The 23,742-nt window shown below is 45.4% G+C and overlaps 1 protein-coding gene across 1 annotated transcript in view; it reads right to left on the bottom strand.

Annotated features, from left to right (window-relative positions):
* Nucleotides 1-23,742, bottom strand: part of DNAH8 (dynein axonemal heavy chain 8) — a 1,267,128-nt gene that overhangs the window by 451,054 nt on the left and 792,332 nt on the right. The window contains 2 exon segments of the mRNA XM_030199255.1: nt 4,466-4,573; nt 12,366-12,452. Of these exon segments, the coding sequence (XP_030055115.1) occupies nt 4,466-4,573; nt 12,366-12,452 (195 nt within the window).

Below are 23,742 nucleotides of genomic sequence, written 5' to 3'. Positions count from 1 at the left end.
CCCTTGAGACGCACCCAGCTAGCCTGGTTTTCAAGAAACCTACAATAACCATGCATGAGATAGATTTGCATACAATTGAGACAGTACATGCAAATTTATCTCATGCATATCCATTGTGGGTATCCTGAAAACCTGGTAGTCTGGGGTTTTTCCTGATGACTGGGTTGAAAACTTCTGCCTTAGAGCCTGGAAGTGTATCTGAAAAAATATTCCAGGTGTATGCATATGTCCATTAATTATCTATCTATCTATCTATCTATCTATCTATCTATCTATCTATCTATCTATCTATATACTCACACTCCACCCTGGAGATCGAATCTCTCACTCTCCCTTCCTTGCTTCCACAGTCTGCCATCTTTCCTTCCCTGAGTCCACTGTCTCTCCTCCTCTCCTCTCTTCCCCCCCTAACCCAGTCTGTCTCTCTCTTTTCCATCCCCCCAGTCTGACCTCTCTCTATCCCCTTCCCCAATCCAGTCACTCACTCTCTTTCTCTCCCTCTCAACCTCGCCCCCCATCCAGTAGCACCTCTCTCTCTCTCTTCACAGCCCCCATCCAGCAGTACCTTTCCCTCTCCACACACCCTCTCCACCCAGCAGCACATCTCCCTTCTCCCTCTCCATACACACCCCATCTATCAGCACCTTTCTCTCACCACATATATCTCCATCCAGCAGCACCTCTCCCTCTCCACACATCCCCCTGTCCAACAGCATGTCTCCCTATCCACACAACCCGTCCAACAGCATTGTTATTTATTTGTAGCATTTGTATCCCACATTTTCCCCCCACTTTGCAGGCTCAATGTGGCTTACATTTGCTGTAGTGGCGATTGCCATTTCCGGTTAACATAATTACAATTGATGTTTCATTCAAGTGCGTATATACATGGTAAAAGAATATAAGTTCCTGAGTAATAGGTTGGATTATAACATTTATAAAGAAATCATTTTCGACATTAGGGTAGAAGAGGTAGTGTTTGTTCATTAATAGTAATGAGGTTAATCAGTCATGTGGAGAGAGATCGGTTCTGTCTCGTTCGTGATCAGTCTTATTGTTTAATAGTTAGGATGGTTGTTTATGGTATGCCTTCTTGAATAGGTCAGTTTTCAGCAGCCTTCGGAAGGTAGCTAGATCTTGCGTTGTTTTATTGCCTTCGGTAGTGCATTCCATATTTGCGTACAAATGTAGGAGAAGCTGGTTGCGTATGTGGACTTGTATTTTAGTCCTTTAGAGTTGGGGTAGTGGAGGTTGAGGAATGTGCGTGATGATCTTTTTGCGTTCCTAGTAGGTAGGTCTATAAGGTCTGACATGTAGGACGGGGCTTCCCCGTGTATAATTTTGTGGACCAGGGTGCAGACTTTGAATGCAATTCGTTCTTTTAATGGAAGCCAATGTAGTTTTCCTCTTAGGGGTTTGACACTTTCGTATTTCGCTTTCCCAAATATGAGTCTGGCTGCTGTGTTTTGAGCGGTTTGAAGCTTCTTAATGATTTGTTCTTTGCATCTGGCATAGATGGCATTACAATAGTCTAGGTGGCTTAGCACCATTGATTGTATCAGGCTGCGGAATATTCCTCTTGGGAAATACGGTTTGATCCTTTTAAGTTTCCACATTGCATGGAACATTTTCTTTGCTGTATTTTTCGCATGGTCTTCTAGTGTGAGATTTCGGTCAATTGTGACTCCCAGAATTTTCAGACTGTCAGAGACCAGAAGAGTGTATTCTGGATTGTTTATGGAATTGTGTTTATTTGAGTTATACTGTGAAGATAGGATGAGACATTGCGTCTTTTCTGCGTTTAGTTTTAGTTGGAATGTGTCCGCCCATGAATTCATTATTTGGAGGCTGTGTTTGATTTCATTTGTAATTTCGGTTAGATCGTGTTTGAACGGGATGTACTGTATATCGTGACATTGTCTGCATAGATGTACGGGTTGAGTCCTTGGTTGGATAGCGATTTGGCTAAAGGTGTCATCATTAAGTTAAATAGGGTTGGTGAGAGCGGTGATCCTTGTGGTACTCCACATTCAGGTTTCCATGGTGTTGACGTTTTTGACTTTGAAATCACTTGATAAGTTCATGCTGTTAGGAAGCCTTGAAACCATCTTAGTACGCTACCTCCAATCCTGAAGTAGTCTAGAATGTTCGACAGTATTTGGTGGCTGACCCTGTCGAACGCGCAGGACATGTCAAATTGTAGGAGCAGCACATTGTTTCCGGTTGCAATTAATTGTTTAAATTTGGTTATGAGAGTGGTTAGCACTGTTTCAGTGCTATGGTTGGATCTAAATCCTGACTGTGATTCATGTAGTATTGTGAATTTGCTTAAGTAGTTGGTAAGTTGCTTGGTTACCATACTTTCCATTAGTGTGACAATCAGGGGGATGGATGCTACTGGTCGATAGTTGTCTCCCTCTCCACACATCCCCCATCCAGCAGTATGTCTCCCTCTCCACACATTCCCCCATCCAGCAGTATGTCTCCCTCTCCACACATCCCCCCATCCAGCAGTATGTCTCCCTCTCCACACATCCATCCCAATCCAGCAGCACCTTTCGCTCACCACATACACCCCCATCCAGCAGCACCACTCCCTCTCCACCCTCCAGTAGCACCTATTCTTCCCTCGAACCAAGTCCAGCAGCACTTCTCTATCTCCCCACCCAAGGTCCAGCAACACCTCTCCCTCCCCCCACCAGTCCAGCAGCACTTCTCCCTCCCCAGGTCAAGCAGAATCTTTCCCTCCACCTCCTGTCCCCAACCTGTCCAGCAGTACTTTGCCTTCTCCTCCCCCCAAGTTCAGCAGCACCTTTCCCGCTCCCTCTCTCCCTGACCCATCCAGCAGCAACTCTCCTCCTCCCCCTCAGATACTGCAGCACTTCTTCCTCCCTCTCTCTCTCCATGGGTTAAGCAGCATTTTTCCCTCTCCCTCCATCCCCTGAACCCAGTCCAGCAGCACCTCTCCCTCTCCCCTGGATCTAGCAGCACCTCTCCCTCCCCCTGGGCCCAACAGCTCTCCCTTTACATTCCCCTTCCCACAGTCCATCCTCACACATTTATTGCTACTGGTAGTGGTAGATCAGACATTCAAACAGGCAACCTCGAGGCCTTCCCTAGGCCACACATCATCCCCTCTGATGCAACTTCCTGATTCTATGGAGGCAGGACACAGCCTAGAGAAGGCCCTGAGACTGCCTGTTTGAATGACTGTGCTGCCTCTATTGAGGGAAGGGGAATAGAAAGGGAGAGCTGCTGGACCATTTTTGAAGAAGTAGTATAAGAGAGTCTAAGAAAACCATTCTGAACTTTTGATTGGAGAGATGTTTGTTCAGGACCCTCAGGCCTAGAATGGTGCACAATCTTCTCTCATTATCTTTGTGATCAGGAAATATTTGGAATGAAATTCTTGCTCTCTTTCCCATGGTGGATTTTCAGTGTCAGATCTGATGGTGCTTGTCTCAAACAGGCACTACTGACGCCCAGTGTCAAGGTATGGGGAGCTCCTCAATACCAGCATGACCTCAGTATCCGGTGCAGCTCTGATGTAATCGTGACTGATGCCTCCGATGCTAATGTCGATGGACCAGACTTTGGTGCACCAAAAGGTTTCTCATGCAAGGCCTCTTGACTATTCTGTTCTGCATTTGACAACAGAGTTTACAACGAGAGGACTTATGGTTAGGCATAACACACAGCAGGCACCAATTGTGAAGATCTGTCACAGATATGGTTTTACCACACCTCGAGCACTTCTTAAACCTACTGGGGGGGCTTATGGGACATATAGGGAAAAACAGCCGAAGCAAAATCAAACAACTCAATGATGTAAGAACATTTATTTTTCTTGAAAATCAAAGACCTGGTTGGGATCTCAGGCCTAAGGAGGCCACGAACCAAAGAAAGGAAAAGAAAACTTAAAAAATCCAAAAACATTCAAAGTTAAAAAAAAAAAGATCCAAAAACATTAATAAAATTAGACGGGACAGAGGAAAGTAAAAACAAAATTGGTCCCGCGCTACTCATGCTCAAAAACGGCAGAAAGGGTAAATGAAAAATATGTTTATGTTTATTTCAAAATTTAATTCATCACCAGTCTATGGCAATGCCAAATCTAGGCGATTTGCAAACATATCAATAAAAGAAAGGAACTCCAATCATATATAGGAAAGAAACATCTTCATCCATTCATCCAGCAAAACCAATAAACAAAGAAAAAATACAATGCAGCCAAAAGCATGCCAATGCCACACCATATCCCTCAATAGAGACAAAAGGAGACCTGTCTTCACTGTTTCATGGATAAAGTGAAACTGTGGGTCCCACGCAAGTCAGACAGGAAGGCACAAGTGCATGCTTGGTCGGTTCTGCCAAAAGCTTCTAGAAGTGAGTACATTATGTCCTGCTTACCCTCGGAGAAAGATCTATACAAAAGGCAAAATAATTCTCCAGAAAACATATTTACCTGTTTGGTAAGTTGTTCCTCACAAAGTTTGTAAAGGACGTAAAATTTTTGTGCCAAAATTACATTGTCAAGGAATCCACAACTTGCAAGCTTGACTCTCATGATAATCTAAACATAAGCGTCACAAATTTAGTAAATGTATAAGCAATTACAAAATGGATACTAGGTTCTAGGTTTTATTATACATAAAAAAATATTTTAAAATTTTCTGTTTGAAATGGAGAGAAATAAACCTAGCAAAGATTTGTAATTACCACAGAGACCATTGGCCCGATATTCAGTCAGCAGCAATCAGCATTTTGCTGACTGCCACCAGTGTTAAACTCAGAAATTCAGTGCTGGGTCATGTCCGGGTACTGGCATTGAATTTCTGGGTTTGCAGAACCAGCTAACACATAGCCGGTGACATATGATATTCAGCACTTTACTGGCTATGGGTTACCACATAAAGGCACGGCAGACTTTTGAGCAGTCCTATTTATGCGGTTAACCTGGTCAGTTAAGTCCTGAATATTGGCACTTAATCTGCTCCTGGAACACCCCCAAAACAGCCAGTTTTCAGTTTGGTGCTAGCCAGTTGTTTTCAGGGACACTAACTGATTAAATGACTCTGAAAATTAACAGTTAGGAACAGGCGATTTAACCTGCCAGAAGCCATTTCTGGATGGTCACTTTGAATATTGATCCCCATATCTTTTAATACATACCTTAGAAAATAGGGTGAAATAAACATGCCTTAGATAATAAGATGAAGTACATATATTGTTGCAATCCCTGCCATAGAATTACCTCCACTAAATGTAGGTAAAAGTACATACATTCTGGAACAATGTATAATTTTTACTAGGTTTACCATATGTCCGGTATTACCCGGACATGTCCTCTTTTTGAGGACACTGCGGGGCACCTGGGTGGGTTTTGCCAGCCTGCCCATTTGTCCAGGTTTGTGGACGGACGGGTAGGCTGGTGGGCGGGCTGGCTTCAGGTTGTCCTGTCCTCCCCTCCTGTACCTTATTGTTGTGCCCAAGTGGTCTAGTGGCCCCTTTGGGGCAGGAAATAGGCCCAGAACAGCCACAGACCTCTTCCTCATGGAGCCACTTCAAAATGGCTGCCAAGGGAGGGAGGTGTAAAAAAAAAGGTAGGTGGAGGGAGGCTGAAAAAAATTAGGGAGGGGACATGCATGGGGGGAAAGAGAGGGAATCTGGCTTTCTTGGATGGGGTCAAGGTGACACTGCGGTGCAGGGGTGTGGTATGGATGTGACAGGGGGCGTGGCTGAATTATATTTTGTGTCCTCTTTTTTTGTCACGGCAAATATGGTAACCCTAATTTTTACCCAAACACAGGGAAAGCAAATTTCAGACAGTTGATTTACATAGACGAAACATTTTTCACCAGAAGAAACTGCTCTGAAAATGTCCCTCACTTGGTACAGAGAAAGCACACAAAGCTAACATTTTTTCAGAGTTTTGAAAGTTCAGAAACAGAGGTCATGGCCAGACTGAAGGCTCAGATAGTTAAGGGTTGTGCAATTTCATGTGGAAGGACCCTGGTTCCTAGGTTTGCGCTTCCACTATCTGGGTTCCTTGAGGGGGAGGGGGGCTATGGCCACTGTGTGTCATAATCCCTAGATGATCACATTAAAAATTCATTGATTTGAATTTGCACTGAGAGCTCCACCCCAGGATGATTGCTGCAATAGCCCAAATTAAGGATGTGTGTGGGATAAAAAGGAAAGAGATATAAAATAGGGAAAAAATCTGCAGGTTTTGTGAATGTACGATCATGGTGTCAGATCTCAGCCTGGTTCTAATAGAGATGGAAGAATTAGAGACCTATCAAGTCAAAAAAGAATAAGAAGTCATGATATGAAGCCCAATAGTAGGTAGACTCAAGAAAAGATGAAAAAATATTTATTCATAAACAGATGTATGAAAAAGACTCTTACTGGAGCTGGTAGAAGTGAAAAAAAAAAGGCCACAGATTTCAAGACAGCAAGGAAAAGTACAACAGATCCTTAGATACAATGTGGGTATTTTTTGAGTGGGCATTCCTGAACTAACCAGTTAGCGTATCTACATTACCACATGCTAACTGGTTAGTGCACGCAAAATGCAGGAGCCTTTACTAGCTACAAAATAGGTGGTGGTAATTTTTTTTAATGGCCACGCGCTAATGGCAACACCCACCCCATCACTACCTCTGGACCAACAGGCTTCTCAGCTAAATCAGACCTTGGTGTCAATTTTGAATCAATATGCTCCGATTAGCTCTGTGCACCCTACTTGTAATATTCCATGGTTCACTCCCACACTACGGCTTCTTTGTGCCCATTTCCAGTCGTAACTATAAGCTTTCCTTTGACCATGCTTCCACAACTCTGTTTCCTTTATCTTTGGATGTTCCCCGGGGTTCTATTCTTTCATCTGCCCTTTTCAATATTTTTCTTTCACCGTTACTTACAATTATTCAAGATCATGGATGCACCCCTTTCTGTTATGCAGATGACATTCAAGTTGTCTGCAGAATCTCAAGCTCTGCCTCAATAAATCAACTTAACTCCTGCCTTCCTCAGATATCTGTAAGGCTTAAAGTCAATCTTCTTGTCTTGAATGAAACAAAATGCAAATCTATTCTTTCCCCATATTCCCGTGATATTCACGTCCCCCCCTCCTTCATTAGGTGATCTTTCCCTCCACCACATCTCTGCGGCGGGACACACACTTTCAGATCCCTGCTCCTGACACCGGTAATGTCAGGACGGTGGTCCGGCATCAGAGACGCTCCAGGCATTATCTTCTGAGTCCAATTGGGACATTGGCAACAGGTCCTGCTAGCCTTCGCTACTGGTGTGCATTGCCAGTCTGACCTGACCTCCGCCTGAAACTTGGTCTCACTCTGCCTGTTCTGATCTCTGCTTGGTACTCGGCATTGAACTGATTGCTGTTTGCCCTATGTCCTGCGTGCTGCCTTTTCTAACCTCGGCCCCTAGTGGACCCTACAAGTCCTGCCAGACACTTGAACCTGAGGGCTCAACTCTCGGGGAACAGTGGTTGGCCCAGGTGAAGATTCTGAGGCTTTGTCGACTGCCTATCCGGTACTTCCTAGTACCAGCTCAAGGGTTCACTTGTACTCCATCCCCTGTGCTGATGTGACATCTCGGAGTTATTTTTGACTCTGATCTCTCATTCAAACCTCAAATTGATGCAGTTCTTCAGTCTTCATTTTTTGCTCTTTGTCGAATCCATTCGGTTTGTACTTTTATTCCAGCTAACATAGTAACATAGTAGATGACGGCAGAAAAAGACCTGCATGGTCCATCCAGTCTGCCCAAGATAAACTGATATGTGTATACCTTACCTTGAATTTGTACCTTACCTTGAATTTGTACCTGTCTTTTTCAGGGCACAGACCGTATAAGTCTGTCCAGCAGTATTTCCCACCTCCCAACCACCAGTCCCACCTCCCATCACCGGCTCTGGTACAGACCGTATAAGTCTGCCCTCCCCTATCCTAGCCTCCCAACCACCAACCCCTCTTCCCCCCACCTGCTCCGCCACCCAATTTCAGCTAAGCTTCTGAGGATCCATTCCTTCTGCACAGGATTTAACATTGCCCTTTTTTTTTTTAATGCAGACTCCAGATTTTTTTCACTTTCCTCAGCACAGCCTCAAAGTTCTTATAGTATCATAGTACTATGTTACTATTTTACTATAAGAAATTTGAGGCTGTGCTGAGGAAACTGAAAAAAATCTGGAGTCTGCATTAAAAAAAAAGGGCAATGTAAAAAAAAAAAACATCTTTGAGGCTGTGCCAAGAAAACTGAAATAATCCGGAGCCTGCTTTAAAAAAGAAAAAACATGCAACATTAAAAACCACCTTTGAGGCTGTGCCAAGGAAGCTGAAACGATATGGATATGGAGCCTGCTGAGGCTGTGCCAAGGAAGTTGAAACAATCTGGAACCTGATTTAAGAAAAAAAAGTGCAACTTTAAAAAACACCTTTGAGGCTGTGCAGAGGAAGCTGAAAAATCCAGAGCTCTAATCCAGCTCTAGAGGTAAATGAGGGGGAGGGGACAGAAACTGTGTGAAGGCTGGGGAGAGGCATGAGAGAAGCTGAGTGAAGGCTGAGAGAAACTGTGTGAAGGCTGGGGAGGGGGCCATGAGGGAAGCTGGGTGAAGGTTGGGGAAGGGGCATGAGAAAAGCTGGATGAAGGCTGAGAGAAACTGTGTGAAGGCTGGGGAGGGGGCATGAGAGAAACTGTGTGAATGCTGAGGAGGGGGCCATGAGGAAAGCTAGATGAAGGCTAGGGAGGGGGGCATGAGAGAAAACTGTGTGAATGCAATCTTAAAAGGCATTTGAGTCCATCTGCCACTGTGTGCCGCTATTTTCAGTTTAGTATTAAATTTTATTTGAAACTTAACTTTTTATTGCCCAAAATGTATGTCGTGATTACACGATCAAAACCTTTAATCTCAAGATTAATTGTGCTGAAAACTTTTTACTGTTGCCCACCCCTAATTTAGACTACTGTAACTCTTTTTATGCAAGTCTTCCTTTACACTCCCTCAAGCGTTTACAGTTAGTCAAATCAATAGCCTTTAAACTCCTTTACAATGCATGCAGATTTAATCATGTTACACCTCTTCTTGCCACAGAACATTGGCTGCCCTTATCAGCACGTATTCAAGTCAAAGCTTTTCTTTGCTCCTTCCTATCTCTTTTATCTTCTTATCCCTTATGCTCCTTTGCACTTTCTTTGATCAGCAGACAACAACCTTCTCACCCTCCCCTACACAGATCTATTTAACATCTACCCATGACACTGCTTTCAGCTATCTTGGTCCCAAACTATGGAATAACCTCCATCCCAGTATCCATAATCAATCCTCTCCCAACTTTTAAATGAGCCCTGAAGACCCATCTGTTTTCCCTGTCCTTTCCCTCCAATTCAGGATTTCTTTTTCAATTTCTGTTTTGTTTTTTTTACAGTATATCTTTTACTTTATGTATAGCATTTATTGTTTTTAGTTTTTCTATTTTATAGACTGCTTTATGCCTGTTTTTCAGGCCACAGCTGTATATCGAGTTTTATGAAATAAACAGGAAATAGGAAAAAGGTATTTTTATGGCTGTGGTAAATATGGCCTTAACACATGGAGATGACCCACATAAGGGCACGCTAAGGCCATTTTTACTGCAGCTAAGCAAAAGGACTCCTTAGTAACCATTGCATTCTTTATTAGGAAACACGTGACCCTTTGGAACTGTGGGGATACACTCAGGCACCAAGAACATGATATTAATGACCAGAATTTTGGCATATACATGTGTATGTGTACATATATGTGTGTACTGTACATGCCAATATTCTGGCTATGCACTATTTTATAGCATGGCGCTTAAATGCGATGCAGTGTAGTTTGCAGCTATGCTTACACATGGGTAGGATCTGGACAGAGCATGGGTGGGGGCACGTTTACATGTGTAAATGATAGAATATATAGCAATCTCAGTCAGTGGCGTAGCCAGACCTGACATTTTGGCTGGGCCCAGAGCTAATATGGGTGGGCACTACATATATATAAAAATATATTTCTCCCTAAGGATCAGTGCAGCAGAAGCCAGGACCACCGTACTGACCCCAACTGTAAGAGGCCACCTGCACACTCTGTTCTATTTTCTTGCAATCTATAGGAACCTGCCTGCCCAGAATATTCCACTCACATTAATAAACGTCCCTTACGGGATCAATTCCTCCTCCTTCCTAGCTTTTTTGGTTCTGTTTTATGGGATTAATTTCTTTTTAGCATTTTAGTGGAATTGTTTAAATCATATTGAGCAACACAGATAATTCATAAATCTAGATGAATATAAATGACTACTGTGATAACCATCAGAGCAATGTCACCTCTGTCTCAAGGGCAGTATTTGTCATTGCAAGGCCCGGGGGCAAGTGACGGCCTCCGTCAACCTTAAGTATGACTCTCTATTTCCCAATTTTCCTCAGACTTGCTGCTGTAATACCTCCCTAATAGTTATTCTGTTTAATATCTGTAACATGCTTCTCTCGGGAAATCTGAGCTATGTCCTGTCCAAAATTCCACTCTATTCTCCCAAAACAGAGAGGAACACAGCATTCAAACTCACTGTGAGCTATGTGGTGATGAAAGAAAACAGAAGAGCTGCTCAGCAAACTGGCAGAGAAATGATAGGGACAGACTCGGCTTATAAGGGAAGTGGATGGTGACAGGATGGTACAAGTTAGCTACTGTTGAGTCCTGTGAAGGTCTCAGCTCTCCCACTTGAAATATAGCAATGATCGCAGCCAGGGCTTTGTGAGTGGTGCAGCCACACAGGGTGAAAAAAACAGGGCCACAAATTTCACTCCCCCCCCCCCCCCCCCCCCACTGCTTAGCTATTGCACAATGGCAGGGAACGTCACACAGAGTGTGATTGCTGCTCATGTCACTCTTGGGCTCTGCTTTAGTGCATGCTTAAAACCTCTTATTATAAGCTTAGCACTCCCAGTTATTAATGTAACAGGCAGTAGTTACTGTGGCATGAGGCTTTTATTCACAATCAAAGGCCATGCAACAGCAATTTAGCCCAGATAGTACAGGGATACAGAGTGTCACCTCTAGTGCTCCGGGAATGGGCAGGGATACATCGGCACTAGGGATTGAATGGTTTAAGGGACAGGCACACAGTCACCTGCTAGGTAATAGGAACAGGAGGGCACAACAGAGAGAGCCAGGGATTCAGATCCTTAAATGCAAACATCACAGGATGAGGGGCAGGTCCTGTGGGGAATTCTGACTTTGATTTATAGCTCACACTTTTTATAAAGGAGTTTCTTGGATTTTAATTTTGCTCAGAGCGAGGAGGATGATTGTTTGCGATTAAAACTTTGAATCAGAATTACTGTAACGCTGCTGTTCCAGTCAATAACAATAAATTAACCTATATCTTACATGTATTAACTGGTATGATTAGGGTGTCCCACTTTCTTTCCGCAGTCCTGTTTGAGTTGTAGTAGTTTGGAGGTGTCTGTTTTGAGAGTGGATCATGTAGTTTCCAAACTGTTCAGTGCTGCTTTGGAGTGTTAAAATCACTAAAATGCTCCACGCATCTTTTGTCTGAGAAGCACGCATCACGCTGCCAGCTTGCCGCACTGTGCGCAATCGCTGGAGCGCGTGAAGGCGTCAAAGTGAGAGGTGGGAGCCGCAGAGCTGGAGCTGGCCGTAGGCCCCGGGTATTCCCCGCCGAAATCCGGTATCTCCCGGGGAGTCGCCGGAACCTCCCGGTGACCCTTGTAACCCCTCAGAGCCAAGGGGAATCGCGCGGAATTTCTTTGTGCAAGTCGGAACCGCTCGGTGTCTCTCTGAACAGAAAAGTGGCCCTTGGGGTGTCCCTTCGACAGAAAGAGACGCTCGGTATCTCACTTAGCCGACCTCGGCCTCTGGCGGTGTCCGGGAACCGTGCGATGACTCGTCACTCACACAGTGGAAAAAGGCTGCTGCAGTGCGCTTGGGTGGGCGGGCCTGGGCCGAGATTGGATGGGCCTGGGCCCACCCAGGCCCACCCGTAGCTACGCCCCTGATCTCAGTTCAAGCATTTACATCAGCTCTATGGCTGGTATAAGTGCTCACGCCTAAATCAAAAGTACATATTTTACCTTTAACATTAGTATTCTATAAAGGAAAATAAATCCCTTCTTTGCTTTATACAATAGACTCCAGACAGGTGCTACATATGGCACCCCTTTATAGAATTTCCCTGTGTGTGTATGCATACTACCTTATAACACCTGGCTTCTTGTATTTGTTAATCAAACCAAAAATAAACATATGCTAGAATATTCATGCCTCATATTCCATTTATTGAAATATAATGATATACCTGCCTATCTGGAACCATCATGGCCACAGTTCTGAACTGAATTTTCAGATTTTCTGGTAGTTCCTGACGACCAGCATACCCAGGATTCTACAAAAAAGCATATGTTTTATATTTCTGGTTACAATAGGTTTAACATTCTTTTTAATGCCTGATTTGGTTATTTGAAGATCAGGCCTCAATGTTTTAAACTATAAGGGCAAATGTCAGGATTGCACAAGATTCTTATAAAAATATCACAAATTATTTTTATGTATATTTTTTCTGGACATTAATTTACTCATTTTAGGTCCAATATTCAGCCAGCAGCTATCAGCATTTTGGTAACCTCAATCAGCATTATACCCAGAAATTTAATGCCAGGCCATGTCCAGGCTCCAGGTATAGGAAGCCGGCTAAAACATAGCTGGCCAAGTGTGATATTCAGCACTTAACCATCTATGGTTGAGGAGGAGTTAAAGACAGAACTGTGTTTTATGCAGTCTGTAATGCCCCCTTGTGGGCGATCCTGAGTACGGGGCTGACCTGGCTGGAGTCTCCCTTGGGCAGGTTCCATCGGGCCCTGCAATAATTGGTGCCTGGTGCTTTCACCTGGGAAACAAAGGTGTTAGCAGGTGAAATTTCCCTGCTTTCCCCCCACGAAATTCAAAAGAAAGACCACTGTGAACAAGGCTGGCTGAAATGTTAAACAGATTATTATACTATTTACAATTTCTGCTATATAAAATATTTCACAATTGGATAATGAGGAATACTAGTGATAATCAACATATTAAACCTTCTGAGTGAGTGATATTCAATGAACAACCTATTAATTAGTCTTTAACCAATAGTTTTGAAACCAGTTACACTCTTTGCCAACTTTAAACACCTCCCTCTTTCTTTAAGTCTTTGTGTGGGAGTGGCAATACCATCTATGTCCCCCTTACTCCTTCTCCTAGTCTTCTCACTTGTCCTTCCCCACCAAGTCCCCAAATCTCACCCTCTTGTGGTTATATTCTGAACCAGTGGCTGCTGAACATCCAGTGAAGGTTGAGCCCATCTGACTTGGCCAGTCTCTGTGGCTGAGCTCAGAACGCTGATTGAACTCCTATGAGCCTTCACCTCCTCTGGGCTCCAAGTACCAATTACACTTCCAGGAGCCTCTGCTGAGCTCTGTGTGCTGATTGAACTCTGAAGAGCATCCATGTCCTCCGAATTCCAAATGCTGACTGTACCCTTGGGAGCCTTTCTGCCACTAGGCCTTGGGTATTGACTGTGCCACCAAAGGCCTTGCCCTAAGCTGGCTCCCAAGAGCTGTCATACCCTGAGCCCGTTCCCAAGGGCTGCTCTGTCTCTGTACCTCGGACTCAACTGTGCCCCAATCCTTTGTCTCACCCTGAGCTGCTCCCAAGGGCTACTTTGCCCCAAGTCAGCTCCCAAGATCCGCTCTGCTTCTCGGCCTCGGGTACCAATTGTACCTTCAATGGCCTTTTTTTTCTGTCCAGAGCTGCTCTACCTCAAACCTGCTCCCAAGAGCCGCCATGCCCTGAGCCCGGTCCTAAAGGCTACTCTGCGTCCCAGAGGCCTTCCGTCTCACCCTGAACTGCTCCAAAGGGCTGCTTTGCCCCAAGCCAGCTACCAAGGTCTACTCTGCTTCTCAGCATTGTCACCAATTGTACCCTCAATGGCCTTTTTTTTTTCTGTCCTGAACTGCTTTACTCCAAGCCCACTCCCAAGAGGTACTCCACTGCTGTCTTCAGGAGGAACCTCCAAAGGTCCCCTTCCCATAGCTCCTAGTTTTGAGTTTATAGCCTATAGTACCAGGTTTTCTTCAACAGACAGCAACCTTCCTGCTCAGCCAAAAGATTAAGAGCAGAATCTTTAAACATCAGGGAAACAACAACCTTGAGCATGGCTATCCCAGAGAGATCACAGTTAGCCAGCCCCTCTGAACTCCTGGTCAGGGCCGGTCTTAGCAAGTGCAGGGCCCTCTGCAGACCAATTTGATGGGCCCCATCCTAGCCCCGCCCCCACCCTAGCTCCAGGGCCAGTCACCCCTCCCTTTGAGCTCCAGGGCAGCTACCCCTCCCTCCAAGCTCCCAGGCCATCCCCATCGAGATCCAGGACCATCCCCCCTCCCTATGAGGCCCCCCTCCCTCCGAGCAACAGGGCCCCCTCCTTCCGAGGCCTCCCTCCGAGTTCTAGTCCCCCTCCCTCTGAATTTTAAAAGTTACCTCGTCGGGTTACAGGCAGCGGCAGGTAGCAGCAGTGAAAAGCGTGCAAGCTCGGCGCTTCAGGAGCCTTCCTTTTTCTTTCTCAGCTCTGGTCCCACCCTCATTTCCTGTTTCCATGAGGGCGGGACCAGAGCTGAGAGAGGGAAGGGAAGGGTCCTGAAGCGCCAAGCAGCTCGCACGCTTTTCACTTCCGCTGCTGCCTGTAACCCGACGAGGTAACTTTTAAAATTCAGAGGGAAGGGGACTGGAACTCGGGCAGTCAGGGTGGAGGCGCGCCGCGCCCCCTTGAGCGCGAGGCCCTATGCGGTCGCCTTGGTTGCCTCGCCCTAAGACCGGCCCTGCTCCTGGTGAGATTTCCTGACCCCCCCACCAATTAGCTTCAGTTACCCCTGACCACTGTGTGTGTGCATTATTAACCTCAACTTACTTTAAAGGAATAATTATCCCCAAAGTGTATAACAAATATACTTGGTTATCAGACTTTTGGCAATATGTAAATTAGGCCTAGCTTTATGGAAATCACCCAGGCATAGCCTAAGGTGTTCTTGAAAATTATCTCCCCAGTATTCAGCCTGTGTTTTTATAAATGCTAGCCACTGTGGGCTTTTTTTTTTTTTTACTGTTTTTATTTATAAATTTTCAAACATTGAACAAGAAAAGAAAATTGTGAACCATGAAAAAACACTGCTGTAAACATTGGAGTACAAAATACATTATTATAGCATATTAAACCATAAGAGTACACAAGGGAAAACATGTAATATAAAAAGAACTAATAAAAAAGGCCTGTTTCTGACACAAATGAAACGGGCGCTAGCAAGGTTTTCCTCGGAGTGTGTATGTTTGAGAGAGTGTGTGTGAGAGCGACTGTGTGAGAAAGAGAGAGAGTGAATGTGCGAGTGTGTGTGTGTGACAGAGAGAGAGAGACTGTGTGCGAGTGTGTCTGTGAGAGAGAGAGTGTGTGTGAGCATGAGAGTGTGTGCCAGGGCCCCCCCTCCCTCCCAGTTCCAGGGTCGCCCCCCCCCCCTCCCTCCCTCCGAGTTCCAGGGTTGTTGTCCCCCTCCCTCCCTCCGAGTTCCATGGTCGTCCCCTCCCTGCCTCCGAGTTCCAGGGTCGTCCCCTCCCTGCCTCCCTCCGAGTTTCCGGGTCCCTTCCCTCCCCTGCATTATGCTCTCTCCCCTGCATTCATCCATATGCAGGCAACGTCCTCTGTGCCCTAACCCCTCCATCCATCCATGTGCAGCATCTCTCCCCTGCCCCCTCCCCCCATCCGAGTTCCAGTGTTCCCCTCCCTCCCTCCCATTTCCAGGGCTCCCCTCCCTCCGTCCCTCCCTCCCAGTATCTAGTTGGCAGGACCAGCTTCAAGGAATCATTTGATATTTTGAAGAGTTTACTTGGAGTCCAATAGGATTGGTGTATAATAAAATAGGAGGATTGAAGTAACGCTGCAGATAGAGAAGGTCTCATGGTTTTGGTCCAAAAAAGTTCCCAATCAGAAGGAGTTAAAGACAACAACAACAACAACCATTTCTAAAGCACTACTAGGGTTACGCAGCGCTGTACAATTCAAACATAGAAGGACAGTCCCTGCTCAAAGAGCTTACAATCTAAAAGAGATGTTAAAGTTTTTTTCCCATTCTGATAGGAGGTGAGAACAAAGATGTTGTTTAAGGGATTGTACAGATTTATATACCTTCTAAGCTGATTTAGGTGCCATCAGCAGTACTTGGCAGAAACATGAAAATTTAGATGAGGTACATTGCCTCTGATGCAGAGATGGATATAGTAGTTCAATTTCTTTAGCTAGTTGAGTCCAGTAGTGGAAATGGTCTAAAGGGAGGTTAAAAGCCCACTATGGGCTTTTATACTTGGATTTTCAGCACCAGCATCCAGATACTGGTCAGTGCTAAATGTCCAGGTATAGGTTTGCCAGTGCTACTTATCCAGGTACCAGTGATACTCAGCCCAGTGCCCAGATGGAAAATAACGGCAGCCTTTTTTTCTGTTCTAACTTTAACCAGGCAGTTACCTGGTTAGGAGACTGAATATAGCCATTAACCAGGTAACTCCTAGCTTCCTCCAAACTCTACCTGCAAACTGCTTTGGAATTATCTGGGTAGTGTTGTATAGATCCAGTCAACGGGACTTATCTGGGTAGGAGCTGTTTTTATACGAATTTCTCACAGACTATGAAACACTATATGTTTAGTAGCCATATTTGCAGAATAATAGACAAACTATATGATTAGCTCTAGCGTGGTCATTATATTACATGTATATTCAGCACTGTTGTCTCTACGGATAGCGACACTGAATATATTATGCTAAGCATGGGTGCAGATACATATTAGTCACCATGCTGGCTGCAAATTTACCCTATTTTTAATACATTCTGCTAGAGAGGACATTGAGCTCTTTTGTGCTGAGTGCAAAGTTGTTAAAACACAAGAAGATTGCGAAAAATTGCAAAATGATCTTATGAAACTGGGGCATTGGGCATCCAAATGGCAGATGACATTTAATGTGAGCAAGCGCAAAGTGATGCATGTAGGAAAGAAGAACCCAAACTATAGCTACATGATGCAAGGTTCCACATTAAGAATCACTGCCCTGGAAAAGGATCTAGGTGTCATCGTTGATGATTTGTTGAAACCCTCTACAGAGTGCAAAGGCGGCTAAGAAAGCAAATAGAATGTTAGGAATTATTAGGAAAGGAATGGAACCCTCTATTGCCTGCCGTGTTGAGCCTGCCATGAGTGGGAAAGTGCGGGGTACAAATAAAAATAAAAATGAGACTATTGAAGCCTTTGTGTGTGACCGCACCTTGAATGCTGTGTGCAAAAAGGATACAGCGGAATTAGAAAAGGTACAGAGAAGGGCGACAAAAATAATAAAGCAGATGGGATGATTTCCCTATGAGGAAAGGCTAAAGAGGCTATGGCTCTTCAGCTTACAGAAGAGACGGCTGAGGGGAGATATGATAGAGGTCTATGAAATACTGAGTGGAGTAGAATAGGTAGAGGTGAATCACTTATTTACTCTTTCTAAAAATACAAGGTCTAGGGGACACACAATGAAGCTACTAAGTAGTATATTTAAATATTTCTTCACTCAATGTGTAATTAAACTCTGTAATTCATTACCAGAAAATGTGGTAAAAGAAGTTAGCTTAGCAGGGTTTAAAAAAGGTTTGGATAATTATCTAAGAGTCCATAAGTCATTATTAAGATGGATGTATTTGGGACCTGAACTAACCACTGTTAGAAACAGGATACTGGGCATGATGGACCTGGATTGGCCACTGTTGGAAACAGGATACTGGACATGATGGCTCAGTATGGCAACACTTATGTTTTATGAGAACTATGATAGTGTAAAGAGTGACAATGGTAGCTAAAATAAAATGCACACAGAAGTGGAGTCCTGAGGCTAACTTCTGCTTTCATTCATGTAGCCTTTGGAAATACTAGAGCACATAATCCATTGAGGAACCTGTTACAAATGTAATGGTCTTTTTAGATTCAACCCCTTTAAAATGAAACCTTTTACTTCAAAACTGAAATAGTTGAAGAAAGTATTTAGAGTAAGTACCTTGGCATGATTGAGGTAATATTTAAACTCCAACGCCAGCATTCCTTTTAAATGCCAGCCTCAGCTTTTAAATGTACACCCAGATATTAAGCGCAAGTCGTTATCTGGATATTTTCCACTCTATATATTCCCAGAGTTGGTACTCTCCTCTCCAGAAACTGTAAGCCACATTGAGCCTACTGCTATGCGGGAAAATATGGGATACAAATGTAATAAATAAAAATAAATAAATATTGACACTGAATATTTGAGTATAATGCCATCTGCCAGAATTATCCAGATACCAACAGTATTTTTTTTTTTATTTTTTTGTTACATTTGTACCCTGCGCTTTCCCACTCATGGCAGACTCAATGTGGCTTAGATGGGGCAATGGAGGGTTAAGTGACTTGCCCAGAGTCACAAGGAGCTGCCTGTGCCTGAAGTGGGAATTGAACTCAGTTCCTCAGGACCAAAATCCACCACCCTAACCACTAGGCCACTCCAGATATTCTGAATAGCTGAATATTTCCAGTATCTGGATAACTCCCAGCTCCGCCCAGGCTCTGCCCCAAGACTAATCGGGTGCTATCTGGATAGCACTGGGGAAGTCTGCAAAGATTTTCAGCACCAGATATTTTTAAGAAACCCAGAAAGACATCATCAATTTTATACAGAGTACATTGGGATGATTCTGGGCTAAACCAAAAAAAAAAAAAGGGGGAGAAGAAAGTAAACCTGTCCCTGTGAGAGTAATAGGTCCTCTGTTGCCCTCTGACCAAGTTCCTACTAGAAGAGGAGGTAATGCTAGGAGTGGGCTAGGACAATGACGATGGTTTCTTGATGGGTCAGCAACCTCCTCCACCATGTCACCAAAAGGACTGTCTCCCCAGTTTCTCCTGAAATGATGGTTCTAGGTCTGAACACACAGCCAGGCAGGTCTGAACATCACGATAGCCATGGCGGAAGCCCTGGATGCCACAATGAAAGCATCAAAAGTTGCCTGAGCCATGTGCTTTTGTCACTCCTGCTGCTTGGCTGTTAGCTGCAGAGCTCTGCAGTCTTCTCAGGTGGTAGAGAGTCTGCAAATTCTCTAAATCCATGAAAAAGCTAGTTATATGTTCATCACCCACCAATGAAAATATAACTTGCTTGGAATATTGAGCTGAATCAATTCTATGCATATTCTACAATTGATCTGTTACGGACCTGTCAGTCTTACCTCGGTGGTGAGTAAGCTAATGGAAACGCTACTAAATGGAATGCAGGACCCGAGACAGCATGGATTCACTAGTGGCAGGTCGTGTCAGATGAATCTGACTGACTTCTTCGACTGGGTGACCAAACAGCTGGACGTGAGAGGGACGCCTTTGACACGGTTACGCACAGACGACTGATAAATAATTTGAGTGCCATCACCTTTAGTAACTAGGTTAAAAATTGGTTGAATAGAAGGAGACAGAGGGTAGTGGTAAATGGAGCTTGCTCTGAAGAAAGGCATGTTGTCCATGGAGTGCAGCAGGGATCGGTCCTTGGGCTGGCTCTTTTTAACATCTTTGTGAGCGATATTGCAGAAGGGTTGTCTGGTAAGGTTTGTCTCTTTGCGGATGATACCAAGGACAAATTCGATCAAATCATCCACCACTGAAGAAAATTCAGAAAGTCGGTGGGCAGTTGGATTACATCCTCTACATCCCCCGCAGCTTGATAACACTGGGAAGCTAGGGCCTATTGAGCTGATCTCATATGTAGACATGCCATGGGAGTTACATGAACTGTGGAAGCCATGTGCCCCAGAAGTCTCAACATCTGCGAGCCGTGATCTGTTGAGACACTCGAACCATGGACACCAGCGACAGGAGGTTGTCTGTCCTTGCATCAGGAAGATAAGCTTGAGCTGTCTTTGTTTTCAACAGAGCCCCAATTAATTCCAACTTCTACACTGGGGTGAGATGGGACTTGGAGTAATTGAACAGAAAACCCATTAGTTCTAGCACCTGAATAGTCCTTTGCATGGACTGTAGAGCGCCTGCCTCCGAGGAGCTCTTCACCAGCCAATCGTCGAGATAAGGGAACACATGCACTCCCAGTCTGCGTGACACTTTGTAAGCACTCTGGGTGCAGACGCCAGACCAAAAGGCAATACACGGTACTGAAAGTGCTGGGTTCCCAGCCGAAATCAAAGATACTTCCTGTGAGCTGGAAGTATCGAGATATGTGTGTAAGCATCATTTAAGTCCAGAAAGCTTAGCCAACTGTACTCCTGAATCATGGGAAGAAGGGTGCCCAGGGAAACCATCCTGAACTTTTCTCGGACTAGGAATCTGTTCAGGGCCCTTAGGTCTAGGATGGGATGCATCCCCCGTTTTCTTTTGCACAAGGAAGTACCTGGAATAGAATCCCAGCCCTTCTTCCCTTGGTGGAACGGGTTCGACCACTTGAGCCTTTAGAAGGGCAGAGGGTTCCTCTGCAAGTACCTGTTTGTGCTGGGAACTGTATGAATGAGCTCCCGGTGGGCAATTTGGAGGTTTGGATTCCAGATTGAGGGTGTATCCTAACCGGACTATTTGAAGAACCCACCGGTCGGAGGTTATAAGAGGCCACCTTTGGTGAAAAAATATCAACCTCACTCCAACCGGCAAGTCATCCGGTAGGGACACTTTTACTGAGGCTATGCTTAACAGGAGCCAGTGAAAAGCCCGCCCCTTGCTTTTGCTGGGGAGCAGTATGGGCCTTAGACGCACGCTGTTGACGAGAACGAGCGTGCTGGGGCTGAGCCTGGGCAGGCTGCCAAGAAGTAGGAGTGTATCTACGCCTAGGATAGGAATAGGGAGCACTCCTCTTCCCTCCAAAATACCTCCTAGGTGAGGAGACAGTAGCAGAAGACGCCCGGTGGAAGAGAGAATCCATAGCATCATTATGCTTCTTGATCTGATCAACAAGATCCTCTACTTTTTCACCCAAAAGGTTGTCCCCCCGGCAAGGAACAACCGCCATTCACTGCTGGACAGAATGATCCAGGTCAGAGACATGCAGCCATGAGAGTCTGCACATCACTATACCCTGAGCAGAGATCCTGGATGCTACATCAAAAGTGTCGAATGTACCCCTGGCCAGGAACATTCGACACGCCTTCTGCTGCCTGACCACCTGGCGAAAAGGCTCGGCCAGCTCCTTAGGGAGTGCATCAACCAAGCTCGACAGTTGTGTATCGAGTCCCGCAAGTGCACGCTCATGAAGAGCTGATATGACTGAATCTTGGCGGTGAGCATAGCGGTGTGATATGTCTTCCTCCCAAAAGAATCAAGAGTTCTAGCTTCTCTTCCTGGGGGCGCCGAAGCATATTCTCTAGTACTTCTGGCTCTCTTGAGAGAGGAGTCCACCACCATGGAATTGTGGAGTAACTGGGACCTCATCAATCCAGGTTTACCATGGATCCGATACTGGGATTCAGTTTCTTCGGGACCACAGGGCCAGACAGAGGGGCCGACCAGTTTCGCATAAGGACTTCCTTCAGTACCTTATGCAGAGGAACTGTTACAGCCTCTTTAGGTGGAGAAGAATAATCCAGGACCTCGAGCATCTCAGCCCTGGGCTCATCCTCAACCTCCACAGGGAAGGGAATAGCCATAGCCATTTCCCAGACAAAAGAGGAAAAAGACAGACTCTCCGGTGGAGACAGTCTCCTCTCTGGTGGAGGGGAAGGATCAGAGGGAATCCCAAAGGACTCATCAGAAGAAAAGTACCTGGGATCTTCCTCTGACTCCTACGAATGCTCCTGCTCAGTGTTGGATAAAACCTGTGCCAAGGTACTTTGACACTGAACCTGCCTCGACGCCGAGGAACAATGTCCTCTATGGCGATGTCGAGAGACTGACGCCCGGTCCGACTGCGGCGAAGCTCCCTCCACCGACGTCGAAGGGGAGTCAACCTGGGTGGTAACTGACACCGATGCCGCAGGCGGCACCACAATCGGAGACCTCACCGCACGAAAAGGGCCAGACACCTCTGCAGCAGATGGTACAGAAGGCGCAAGCACCTCTGACACCGAAGCTGACTGACGTAGCAGTCCCTCCAGAAGTTCTGGAGTTCATCGAGAGCTGCCATCGGAGAAGGCTGCGGGGTCGGTGGAACAGGCAGTTGCAGAATCTGTGGAGGCTCGGGAGCAGGCATCGGGCTGCTAGGAGACTGACACATCGGCACCTCCTATATCGAGGGGGAGCAATTCTCTTGGCGCCAACGCTTCTCGGATGCCGACTCTCTCGACGCCCCAGAACTCCCAGTACCGTGCGTCGAAGGAGACCGATGACGGTGCTTCTTCGCCTTCGCTCAACACCCGTCATCGAGACTCCTTGGTACTGATGAGGAGGATGTGGAATCCTCACGTCTCCTTGGGGCCAGGTCCGACGAAGGTCAATCCCGGGGGGCCTGCATAACAGAAGGCCTCAAGGCAGGTGGAGACCCACTCGACACCTCACTGGTCCCAGCACGAGTTGGTCTCTCAGCAGCCATTACCTCTGCTCCTAACTTCGATGCTCCTGTCGATGTCGACGCCACCGACCTCGGTACTGATGTCGATGTCGAAGGACCGGACTGAGCCCCAAAAAGCTTTTCTCATTGGGCTTCTCGAGACTACTTGGGTCCATTTCTTCATATGAAGACACAGACTACAAGCGGCTGGGCTATGGTTGGGCCCAACGCACTGGGTGTCTTTGATGACATGGAAGGAAAAACGGCTTCGGTGAAATCAAAAGACACGACCGCGTGGCCTAAAGACCGGCCGCGTCGAAAAACAAAGTGTAACCAGTTGTAGAAATTGGTTTAATTTGTTTACCTTACTGCTGGGAGAGCAGGGGGGGTTGCCAGGGAGATATTTAACCATAGAGACTCCTGCACATGAGCAGTTCATACCATAGAGACTTGCACTGACACCTGAGATTTTAAGAGTGCTAAAAATAAGTTTTAAAAGTATTTGCATTAAATCTAATTGCAGAATTTAGGTGCTAGGAAGTGGGATTGGTATGCTATGTACTCAAATTTGCTCCAGCCACATGCAAACTAGTCCATTTTTGGGAGGTTCTCATTTGCATATTTATGGGTAAAAATTGTTGGAAATGTTTACAGCCTTAATGATAGGGCATGGCTCTGATCAAAAATGTGAAGTTTGATCCAAAAACGAAGGGTTTATCTAGTGTTTTGACTAAAAATTCCCATTAGAGTGTCTGTATGTTGATCTGCATTCAAATAGAGCTCTCTGATTGTCTGAGCAGCTCCTGTTAGAAATCTGCCCGGGAACAGAGAGGTGAGAGCAACTGATGGTTTGGCCAAGAAGACAAACATGCAGCTGTGAGCTCCTGTGTGTAAGAAAGGAAAAGAAAGAATTGTGGTTTGATCTAAATTGACTGAAATTGTAAAAGAGTGCCTGATTATGTGGTAAATGAGAAAATATGAGTGAAAAGAGATTGGTGGAGATTTACAAGTTTGAGGTTTCTCTACTGAGAGGGGAGTGGAAGAGATCAAGCAGTGGGCTTCCAGATCTCAGCAGCTTGAAGAAAAAAAGTTGCACTTTAGATAGTTAAGGTAAAGTTATAACA

This window comes from Microcaecilia unicolor, chromosome 3 (genome assembly GCF_901765095.1).
Source record: "Microcaecilia unicolor chromosome 3, aMicUni1.1, whole genome shotgun sequence".
NCBI lineage: Eukaryota > Metazoa > Chordata > Amphibia > Gymnophiona > Siphonopidae > Microcaecilia > Microcaecilia unicolor.
Note: the sequence above shows the minus strand (reverse complement) of the source record. Positions and strands in the feature narration are given on the sequence as shown.